Below are 12,403 nucleotides of genomic sequence, written 5' to 3'. Positions count from 1 at the left end.
GCACCCGGAAGGCCACAGGTAGCCAGTGCAGTCTGCGCAGGATTGGTGTCATACGGGAGCCACGAGGGGCTCCCTCTATAACCCGCGCAGCTGCATTCTGAACTAACTGCAGCCTCCGGATGCCCTTCAAGGGGAGCCCCATGTAGAGAGCATTGCAGTAATCCAGGCGGGACGTCACGAGGGCGTGAGTGACCGTGCATAGGGCATCCCGGTCTAGAAAGGGGCGCAACTGGCGCACCAGGCGGACCTGGTAAAAAGCTCTCCTGGAGACGGCCGTCAAATGATCTTCAAAAGACAGCCGTTCATCCAGGAGGATGCCCAAGTTGCGCACCCCTTCCATCGGGGCCAATGACTCGACCCCAACAGTCAGCCGAGGACTCAGCTGACTGTACCGGGATGCCGGCATCCACAGCCACTCAGTCTTGGAGGGATTGAGCTTGAGCCTATTTCTCCCCATCCAGACCCGTACGGCCTCCAAGCACCGGGGCAACACTTGATAGCTTCGTTGGGGTGGCCCGTGTGGAAAAGTACAGCTGGGTGTCATCAGCGTACAGCTGGTACCTCACACGAAGCCACTGATGATCTCACCCAGCGGCTTCATATAGATGTTGAACAGAAGGCGAGAGGATCGACCCCGCGGCACCCACAAGTGAGGCGCCTCGGAGCCGACCTCTGCCCCTGTCAACACCGTCTGTGACCGATCGGAGAGATAGGAGGAGAACCACCGATAAATGGTGCCTCCCACTCCCAATCCCCCCAACCGGCGCAGCAGGATACCATGGTCGATGGTATCGAAAGCCGCTGAGAGGTCTAATAGGACCAGGGCAGAGGAACAACCCCTATCCCTGGCCCTCCAGAGATCATCCACCAACGCGACCAAAGCCGTCTCAGTGCTGTAACCGGGCCGGAAGCCGGACTGGAACGGGTCTAGATAGACAGTTTCATCCAGGTGTAAGGGAAGCTGATATGCCACCATACTCTCTACAACCTTCGCCGCAAAGCGAAGGTTGGAGACCGGACGATAATTACCTAAAACAGCCGGGTCCAGGGAAGGCTTCTTGAGGAGGGGTCTCACCACCGCCTCTTTCAAGGCGGCCGGGAAGACTCCCTCCACCAAGGAAGCGCTCGTAATTGCCTGGAGCCAGCCTCGTGTCACCTCCTGAGTGGCCAGCACCAACCAGGAGGGGCACGGGTCCAGTAAACACGTGGTGGCATTCAACCTACCCAACAACCTGTCCATGTCCTCGGGAGCCACAGGGTCAAACTCATCCCATAAAATGTCACCAAGACCACCCTCAGCCGTCTCACCCGCATCACGACAATTTTGGTCCAGACCATCCCGGCTGAACGATTTTATCGTATAGATAACCGTTAAACTCCTCAGCACGTCCCTGCAACGGGTCATCCCGCTCCCCCTGGTGTAGGAGGGAGCGAGTCACCCGAAACAGGGCGGCTGGGCGGTTATCTGCCGATGCAATGAGGGAGGAGGCGTAGCTACGCCTCGCTTCCCTCAATGCCACTAGGTAAGCCCTAGTATAGGACTTCACTAGTGTCCGATCAGCTTCCGAACGGCTAGACCTCCAGGAACTCTCTAGGCGTCTTCTCCGGCGCTTCATCCCTCTCAGCTCCTCGGAGAACCAAGGAGCCGGTTGGGACCTGCGCCGGGTCAGAGAACTGAAATGAAGTTATAATTGATGGGTAAGGAATTATTTGGCCAAATGAACCAGCCTATATTATAGGCTCATACAAACAATAACATTTATTGATTGATTTAATCAATTTATATAGCTGCCTACCTCAATGACTATGGATGGTGGACAATGATGAAATTAAAAACATAGCCTAGTTGAAAATTACAGACCAATCTCTCTATGCTGCGTCACCTGCAAAGTAATGGAATCTATCATCAACCAATCCATTATCCTCCACCTAGAAACAAACAACCTACTCTCTAATAAACAATTTGGTTTCAGAAAAAAATTATCATGTAACTTACAACTTCTCCACTGCAAAAACGTATGGACTACTAATCTTGATCAAGGCAAAGCAATAGATGCAATCTACATAGACTTCTGCAAAGCTTTTGACTCAGTAGTACATGATAAACTTCTCCTAAAACTAAAATCCTACGGCATTTCAGGACCTCTTCACAATTGGATAACTGCTTTCCTGTCAAACAGACAACAAGTGGTCAAAATTGGCAATCTATCAAATCCTGTTCCTGTCAAGAGTGGCATTCCTCAAGGCAGCGTTTTTGGACCAACACTCTTCATACTATACATAAATGATCTCTGTGATCATATCTCAAGTTATTGTGTTCTCTTTGCTGATGATGTCAAACTATTTAACACCACCAACAATACTACTACCCTTCAAAAAGACCTTGAGTTTGTTTCCGATTGGTCTAAAACTTGGCAAGTCCAAATCTCAACCAGCAAATGCTCAGTCTTAAATATTGGAAAAAAGAACCTAAACGCTAGGTACAAGCTTGATGGACATTACCTTACAGATGATCCCCACCCTGTTAAAAACCTTGGAGTTTTCATATCAAATGATCTAAGTGCCAAAGGCCATTGCAACTATATAGCAAAAAAGGCTCTAAGAGTTGTAAACCTAATTTTGCGTAGCTTCTTTTCCAAAAACTCTACACTACTAACCAGAGCATATAAAGCATTTGTTAAACCTATTCTTGAATACAGCTCACCTGTCTGGAACCCATACCACATTTCTGACATCAACACAATTGAACGTGTCCAGAAATATTTTACAAGAAGAGTTCTCCATTCCTCTGAAAACAGCAAAATACCTTATACCACCAGACTTGAAATCCTGGGTTTAGAAAACAGAACTCCGCCGACTCCGACAAGACCTGTGCTTAACTCATAGAATCATCTATTGCAATGTCCTTCCTGTTGAAGACTACTTCAGCTTCAATCGCAATAATACAAGAGCAAACAATAGATTTAAACTTAATGTTAACTGCTTCAATCTTGATTGCAGAAAATATGACTTCTGCAACAGAGTTATTAACACTTGGAACACACTACCTGACTCTGTGGTCTCTTCTCAAAATCCCAAAAGCTTTAACCAAAAACTGTCTACTATTGACCTACTAGAGGACCATAAGGGGTGTGCATAAGTGCACAAAAGTGCCTACCGTTCCTGTCCTATTGTTTCCTTTCATTATATCAAATTAATATAGTTATTGCATACTTTTGCTCATATATATGCTTATATGAGATGTAGTTATTTTATGTTGATGCTTGTATATATTGTTGTGACAAAATAAAAAAAAACATACATACACCAAAATGAAAATACACAGCTGCCCAAAATATCTCAACAATCATCAACATAGCCAGGAGATGGGTCCCTTCATATACTTGGGGCTTCAGGCCGGACACATTATTTTGCTATTTACTGATGAGCAGTTTGTTTCTGGGCTATTTTTCAGATGTTGCATTTAAAGCTGAATATGGCCCAAGTCCAGTTCCTGGGAGGAAATACGGATTTTTGGCTGACACTTAGATAGTATAGAAAATAGTTGGGTGACAATTCGAATTCTGTAGCTGCCCACCATGAAATCACTCTTGGGATAGATAATTTTTTTTCTCATGCACAACGTTAAAACTTGAGTCTTTCTTAGAAACTAGTCCTGGGATTAAATGAAAGAAATTTTTTCACATCAAGCTAAACTGAACAGTAAAATTAAGTGTCAGTAGTAACAGCAGGCAATTTGGTTGGTTTTAAATAAAAACTACAGGTTTATGGTGGTTTGGGATATCAATAACTACTAATATAGATGACTGTTATCTTAAAGTTTTGGCAGATGAAAGGTGAGATTGGTCATTCCAATCAGATTTTTAAAAGAACGGAGTGGTTATAAATTAGAAAAATGAAAAAAGAATATAGGTGGATATTTATTTATTGTTAATGCAATTATATCCTATGGTGACTCCAGATTTTCTTTCTGAGCATTATGTGTATACTTAGCAATTTGTTTTGTAGATGATCAACTATTTTTTTTTTGTTTAACTTCCTCATTCTTGTTTTAAAGCCTTTTCTTGCTTAATCCCCCTTCAATTACTTTGTTATTCAACTTTCCATTCCTCTATTTTCCCATGTCTTCTCTTTCTTTCATTGCATATACACAGACACAACTATTCCAGTGTTTTATTTTGGTGATTTTTCTCCAGTTTGACAAGTTTTATTTAGTTTATTTACCACTGTCCCCAAAACAAAGAATCCATATCCTTCCTTTTTATATAATATGTTTAATTGGAAATAACATACTATAGGTATTTTCTTTTGTCCATGTAAGCAGTATTACCTTCCCCATTTCAATTTGGTCCTAATGAAAAGTGTCTGATGATATATGTGTTTTAATAGGCTATGCAAAGAAATGAATGCCAAGGATAGGCATGATGATGACTGTGGGATTATCAGTCAAATTGCGCTGACAAGCATGGCTGGAGCTTGGAGAACCCTGCTCAAATAGCCTCAGCAGCTGATTCGTGCATATATAAGTATATTAAAAGACCATGTATAGATAGTCCTCAACTTACAACAGTTCATTTAGGGACCGTTCAAAGCAACAATGGTACTGAAAAAAGTGACTTATGACTGTTTTTCACATTTATGACGGTTGCAGCCTCCCCATGTGATTTATATTTGGATGCTTAACAACTGGTTCATACTTATGATGGTTGCTGTGTCCTGGGGTCAGGTGATTCCCTTTTGCAACTTTCTGACAAGCAAAGTCAATGGGGAAGCCAGATTCACTTAACAACCGTGTTACTAACTTAACAACTGCAGTGATTCACTTCGCAACCTTTAGCAAGAAATGTCGTAAAATGGGGCAAAAATCATTTAACAAATTTGTCACTTAGCAACATAAATTTTGGGCTCAATTGTTGTCGTAAGTCAAGGACTACCTATAATTCAAAAAGACCTACATCAATCCCCCACTTTTTAAATGCTTCTTTATAATCTTCCTGCATTTCCCCCCATTTTGTTGCAAATATAAGGGGTATTGTTAAGCATTTACATTTTCTTCATGTTATATACGAAGAAAATGGATCTCATTTTTTCTCAGTTCACACTTTAAAGCTTGGAATGAATTGGGATGGGCTTCCCACACTTTTGTGGTCCTATTACAAGGCTGGTTGGACTACTGCAACACAAGCTCTTGCTACAAAGCTAGTTATGCAATCTTTGCAAAATCCAGAGTGACATAACCCTAATTTACAATTATGTATTTTGGAATCTGAAACTTGTCATGCTTGTTATAAGTGACTCTATTCTAAACTGGGTGTGCATTTTTCCATTAAGCATTTATACTCTTGGAAAGAACAGTATTCTTTATTGAGTAGTGCAAGGGCAATGGGATCACGGAAATGTAGCTTGACTTGTATGCAACTATGCTTAAACATCAACTCAATAAAATCATTTTTTTTTCCACATCTGGGATTATCAGATAATTGCTGGTCATTTTGTGCCAGTGAAGAGGAAAAACTTAGAAGGAAAACACAGTAACATCCTGCCTTCTCCTACCCCCATTTTACAAGTAATTTATTTGCTGACTTAGTTTGAATATTTAGCAAACATTATATCCTTGCTACAATTACTGAGTAAAATATCTTGAATTATTCACAAACATTATGATCACCTGCACATTTTTAAAAATGGAAATCCCTTTCCAATCCCTAGAAATGGAACCAGGAGCTTTTTCAAACATGGCAAGTGTTTACAAAATTTGCTTTACATTTTCCCTCATCTGCCACAGGTTCTCGTAGGTGCTGAGCATGCAGGTACAAGGTCTAAAGGCTAGCCTGTTAAGCCAGACTCAGCAATTCTGCTCCTCAGTCTGCATAGCTGTGTCAACATTGCACAGCTTGGCTTTTGGCAGCAAGATCAAGCAGGACCCAGATGTGTGGGGTTCTCACTAGCTGCATTTGTCTCTATACACATGCAAGGTGAGCACAGTGAGCTGTCGAGAAGGCAGGAAAAAGGAAAGAAATGCCAAGTGTATGAATGCATGAAATCACTGGCAAAAAAAATTCTTCCTAGCTGATTTCAGGGGATAGAAATGCATTCCACTGACAGTTAAATAACCATTGGAATCAATATTCTCTTCCTGAATCTACCATTTGAGAGTCTAGCAGTTACAGTTTAGAACCCAGATACGTTTTTGGGATCCCACCCCTTTGACCTTGAACCTTTTTTTCAAAGGTAATTGTGGGAAAGAAATGACTGACAAACAAAATAGCTACTGATTAACAAAAAAGATGGGATTCCCCCGTGATAGGAAGATAATCAAAAGCAGCCGTAGCGTATATGCCTTTAAGAGGGGCAACCAGGTTTATGAGTGAGAGAGCAGATTTCCAGCTTCCCTAGAATTCTTTAGTATGGGTTGAAGATTTAACTCTCAAAAAAGAGACAAGGAAAAGGGAAAAGACACAGAGTTTGATGGAAAGAATAATGGCTACCTATGGATTGTAAAGATCTTAAGATGGAAAGCAGGAAGAGCTTGTTACTATGAAAACTAGGCTTATCAATTTAAATATTAAACCCTATGTAACTTTGCAGAGCTAACAAACTACATGGTGAGTAAAAAAAAAAAAGAAGCAGCTTTCATTGGCTGCTAATGGAAACAAAACAAATCAAATCCTCTGGAGAGTGCTGAGCATAGAAATCCACAACCTTCTCCCTCCAGAAAATATAACAACTCTTGTTTGTGCAGCTGAATCTGTCCTGAGAACCAGCGTGAGATGAGTTGGTTAAATGTCAAGAGAACCATATTTTCCAACCTCCTAGCTATAAAATCATTATTTCTCAGGCTATTGTATTCATCCGCAGAGAAAGCTATGGTGCTGAGCAGCTGTGACAGCTGTGAGGCTGAGGGTTTGCCTTGCCAGACAGCTTCCTATAGACATCTCGGTACCACTGTGGAAATAGGGTGCTAGACTAGATGGATTTATAGGAAAATTATAAGGAAAAAAAATCCCTGTAAAAAGGTATTATGTGGTTCCTCTTATACTGCCTTAAGCTTCTCATTAGAAAAGCAAAGAATAAATTATAGCTCTTGTCTGCAACATAGGAGTTCCTTGTAAGTAAGGATAAAGTAGGTAAAGAAAATTAGATACTCCCTATATTAGTGGAATTAAATAAAAAAATTATACGAGCCACAAAACTTGATTAAACCATAGTTAACTAAACCTGCAGAATTTATACTCCATTAACATTGTTGCCATGTTCAGTTCTATGCCAGCGATTGGCAATTTAACCAGTGCTGATGAACTCAAATAGTTGCAACTACTATATGATGTTTTTGTTAATCCTAATGAAAGTCTGATATATTACCGTTACTCCTCTCCTCCTGCCCCTAATTTTAAGAAGTTAATCTAAAACTATTTTAGATTTTTTTCTTGCTATTATATTATAATTGATTCATCCTAGCAAGTATTTTTGGTGCCTGTTTTAGTCAAGAATTTCTGTTAGAGATAAAATTGATGACACCTGAGTTAGCCTCTTATCTCATGGCCAGTGAGCTTTAAATAAACAGAAGCCTGATTAAGTTATATGGTTCATAGCAAAGATGACTCAGGGAGTGTCTTTTCCTCTGACTTTGTACTTTGGTCAATGTAGACAGTGGCAGTAAGTCACATTGAAATTGTAAGGCTTCTGAGCAGATGTGTATAAAATTGCCCCATTTGGATCCAAGTAGACCTGTATTATTAAACTTGGCAACTTTAAGATGTGTGGAGCTGAACTCCCAGAATTTCCCAGCCACACATTCTAAAGTTGCCAAGTATGGAAAACACTGATGGAGACAAACAGGGCCATTTAAAGAATTTGAGAGGCTTATTTGAGAGATGCAAATTTAAGCCCTTCCTTTTTTGACTCACTCTTATCGTGTCCCCCATTTCTATTGGCTTTATAGATTACAGTCAAGAGTCCAATAAGAGTTGGTTGGGAAGGTCAAAAATACTCCACGGTTTTTGGGATTATATTTGAACTGATTATAAATAGAATAGAATAGAATAGAATAGAATATAATAGAATAGAATAGAATAGAATAGAATAGAATAGAATAGAATAGAATAGAATAGAATAGAATAGAATAGAATAGAATAGAATAGAATAGAATAGAATAGAATAGAATAGAATAGAATAGAATAGAATAGAATAGAATAGAATAGAATAGAATAGAATAGAATAGAATAGAATAGAATAGAATAGAATAGAATAGAATAGAATAGAATAGAATAGAATAGAATAGAATAGAATAGAATAGAATAGAATAGAATAGAATAGAATAGAATAGAATAGAATAGAATAGAATAGAATAGAATAGAATAGAATAGAATAGAATAGAATAGAATAGAATAGAATAGAATAGAATAGAATAGAATAGAATAGAATAGAATAGAATAGAATAGAATAGAATAGAATAGAATAGAATAGAATAGAATAGAATAGAATAGAATAGAATAGAATAGAATAGAATAGAATAGAATAGAATAGAATAGAATAGAATAGAATAGAATAGAATAGAATAGAATAGAATAGAATAGAATAGAATAGAATAGAATAGAATAGAATAGAATAGAATAGAATAGAATAGAATAGAATAGAATAGAATAGAATAGAATAGAATAGAATAGAATAGAATAGAATAGAATAGAATAGAATAGAATAGAATAGAATAGAATAGAATAGAATAGAATAGAATAGAATAGAATAGAATAGAATAGAATAGAATAGAATAGAATAGAATAGAATAGAATAGAATAGAATAGAATAGAATAGAATAGAATAGAATAGAATAGAATAGAATAGAATAGAATAGAATAGAATAGAATAGAATAGAATAGAATAGAATAGAATAGAATAGAATAGAATAGAATAGAATAGAATAGAATAGAATAGAATAGAATAGAATAGAATAGAATAGAATAGAATAGAATAGAATAGAATAGAATAGAATAGAATAGAATAGAATAGAATAGAATAGAATAGAATAGAATAGAATAGAATAGAATAGAATAGAATAGAATAGAATAGAATAGAATAGAATAGAATAGAATAGAATAGAATAGAATAGAATAGAATAGAATAGAATAGAATAGAATAGAATAGAATAGAATAGAATAGAATAGAATAGAATAGAATAGAATAGAATAGAATAGAATAGAATAGAATAGAATAGAATAGAATAGAATAGAATAGAATAGAATAGAATAGAATAGAATAGAATAGAATAGAATAGAATAGAATAGAATAGAATAGAATAGAATAGAATAGAATAGAATAGAATAGAATAGAATAGAATAGAATAGAATAGAATAGAATAGAATAGAATAGAATAGAATAGAATAGAATAGAATAGAATAGAATAGAATAGAATAGAATAGAATAGAATAGAATAGAATAGAATAGAATAGAATAGAATAGAATAGAATAGAATAGAATAGAATAGAATAGAATAGAATAGAATAGAATAGAATAGAATAGAATAGAATAGAATAGAATAGAATAGAATAGAATAGAATAGAATAGAATAGAATAGAATAGAATAGAATAGAATAGAATAGAATAGAATAGAATAGAATAGAATAGAATAGAATAGAATAGAATAGAATAGAATAGAATAGAATAGAATAGAATAGAATAGAATAGAATAGAATAGAATAGAATAGAATAGAATAGAATAGAATAGAATAGAATAGAATAGAATAGAATAGAATAGAATAGAATAGAATAGAATAGAATAGAATAGAATAGAATAGAATAGAATAGAATAGAATAGAATAGAATAGAATAGAATAGAATAGAATAGAATAGAATAGAATAGAATAGAATAGAATAGAATAGAATAGAATAGAATAGAATAGAATAGAATAGAATAGAATAGAATAGAATAGAATAGAATAGAATAGAATAGAATAGAATAGAATAGAATAGAATAGAATAGAATAGAATAGAATAGAATAGAATAGAATAGAATAGAATAGAATAGAATAGAATAGAATAGAATAGAATAGAATAGAATAGAATAGAATAGAATAGAATAGAATAGAATAGAATAGAATAGAATAGAATAGAATAGAATAGAATAGAATAGAATAGAATAGAATAGAATAGAATAGAATAGAATAGAATAGAATAGAATAGAATAGAATAGAATAGAATAGAATAGAATAGAATAGAATAGAATAGAATAGAATAGAATAGAATAGAATAGAATAGAATAGAATAGAATAGAATAGAATAGAATAGAATAGAATAGAATAGAATAGAATAGAATAGAATAGAATAGAATAGAATAGAATAGAATAGAATAGAATAGAATAGAATAGAATAGAATAGAATAGAATAGAATAGAATAGAATAGAATAGAATAGAATAGAATAGAATAGAATAGAATAGAATAGAATAGAATAGAATAGAATAGAATAGAATAGAATAGAATAGAATAGAATAGAATAGAATAGAATAGAATAGAATAGAATAGAATAGAATAGAATAGAATAGAATAGAATAGAATAGAATAGAATATAGGGTGAACCCAGCAACAGGCTGGGGAAAACCTCTCCTTTTATACAGTTCTACTGGCGGTTCGTCCAATCAGCAACGTGCTGATTTCCGCCCAAATATTTAAAGGTACATACAAGAATACATAACACTCCTCCTCCTCCTCCTCCTCCTCCTCCTCCTCCTCCTCCTCCTCCTCCTCCTCCTCCTCCTCCTCCTCCTCCTCCTCCTCCTCCTCCTCCTCCTCCTCCTCCTCCTCCTCCTCCTCCTCCTCCTCCTCCTCCTCCTCCTCCTCCTCCTCCTCCTCCTCCTCCTCCTCCTCCTCCTCCTCCTCCTCCTCCTCCTCCTCCTCCTCCTCCTCCTCCTCCTCCTCCTCCTCCTCCTCCTCCTCCTCCTCCTCCTCCTCCTCCTCCTCCTCCTCCTCCTCCTCCTCCTCCTCCTCCTCCTCCTCCTCCTCCTCCTCCTCCTCCTCCTCCTCCTCCTCCTCCTCCTCCTCCTCCTCCTCCTCCTCCTCCTCCTCCTCCTCCTCCTCCTCCTCCTCCTCCTCCTCCTCCTCCTCCTCCTCCTCCTCCTCCTCCTCCTCCTCCTCCTCCTCCTCCTCCTCCTCCTCCTCCTCCTCCTCCTCCTCCTCCTCCTCCTCCTCCTCCTCCTCCTCCTCCTCCTCCTCCTCCTCCTCCTCCTCCTCCTCCTCCTCCTCCTCCTCCTCCTCCTCCTCCTCCTCCTCCTCCTCCTCCTCCTCCTCCTCCTCCTCCTCCTCCTCCTCCTCCTCCTCCTCCTCCTCCTCCTCCTCCTCCTCCTCCTCCTCCTCCTCCTCCTCCTCCTCCTCCTCCTCCTCCTCCTCCTCCTCCTCCTCCTCCTCCTCCTCCTCCTCCTCCTCCTCCTCCTCCTCCTCCTCCTCCTCCTCCTCCTCCTCCTCCTCCTCCTCCTCCTCCTCCTCCTCCTCCTCCTCCTCCTCCTCCTCCTCCTCCTCCTCCTCCTCCTCCTCCTCCTCCTCCTCCTCCTCCTCCTCCTCCTCCTCCTCCTCCTCCTCCTCCTCCTCCTCCTCCTCCTCCTCCTCCTCCTCCTCCTCCTCCTCCTCCTCCTCCTCCTCCTCCTCCTCCTCCTCCTCCTCCTCCTCCTCCTCCTCCTCCTCCTCCTCCTCCTCCTCCTCCTCCTCCTCCTCCTCCTCCTCCTCCTCCTCCTCCTCCTCCTCCTCCTCCTCCTCCTCCTCCTCCTCCTCCTCCTCCTCCTCCTCCTCCTCCTCCTCCTCCTCCTCCTCCTCCTCCTCCTCCTCCTCCTCCTCCTCCTCCTCCTCCTCCTCCTCCTCCTCCTCCTCCTCCTCCTCCTCCTCCTCCTCCTCCTCCTCCTCCTCCTCCTCCTCCTCCTCCTCCTCCTCCTCCTCCTCCTCCTCCTCCTCCTCCTCCTCCTCCTCCTCCTCCTCCTCCTCCTCCTCCTCCTCCTCCTCCTCCTCCTCCTCCTCCTCCTCCTCCTCCTCCTCCTCCTCCTCCTCCTCCTCCTCCTCCTCCTCCTCCTCCTCCTCCTCCTCCTCCTCCTCCTCCTCCTCCTCCTCCTCCTCCTCCTCCTCCTCCTCCTCCTCCTCCTCCTCCTCCTCCTCCTCCTCCTCCTCCTCCTCCTCCTCCTCCTCCTCCTCCTCCTCCTCCTCCTCCTCCTCCTCCTCCTCCTCCTCCTCCTCCTCCTCCTCCTCCTCCTCCTCCTCCTCCTCCTCCTCCTCCTCCTCCTCCTCCTCCTCCTCCTCCTCCTCCTCCTCCTCCTCCTCCTCCTCCTCCTCCTCCTCCTCCTCCTCCTCCTCCTCCTCCTCCTCCTCCTCCTCCTCCTCCTCCTCCTCCTCCTCCTCCTCCTCCTCCTCCTCCTCCTCCTCCTCCTCCTC

At 40.2% G+C, this 12,403-nt stretch overlaps 1 protein-coding gene across 1 annotated transcript; it reads left to right on the top strand.

The window, feature by feature from the left end:
- Positions 1 to 10,695: 10,695 nt before the first annotated feature.
- LOC131189266 (basic proline-rich protein-like) lies at positions 10,696 to 12,192 on the top strand (the record flags this gene model as incomplete). Its single annotated transcript, XM_058165332.1, has 1 exon — positions 10,696 to 12,192. A coding segment is annotated over one exon (1,497 nt), but the record flags the coding sequence as incomplete, so codon positions are not given.
- Between the last annotated feature and the right edge of the window lie 211 nt (positions 12,193 to 12,403).

The sequence above is a fragment of the Ahaetulla prasina genome, chromosome 1, assembly GCF_028640845.1.
Source record: "Ahaetulla prasina isolate Xishuangbanna chromosome 1, ASM2864084v1, whole genome shotgun sequence".
Classification (NCBI taxonomy): domain Eukaryota; kingdom Metazoa; phylum Chordata; class Lepidosauria; order Squamata; family Colubridae; genus Ahaetulla; species Ahaetulla prasina.
This window is presented reverse-complemented; position numbering and strand designations above follow the sequence as displayed.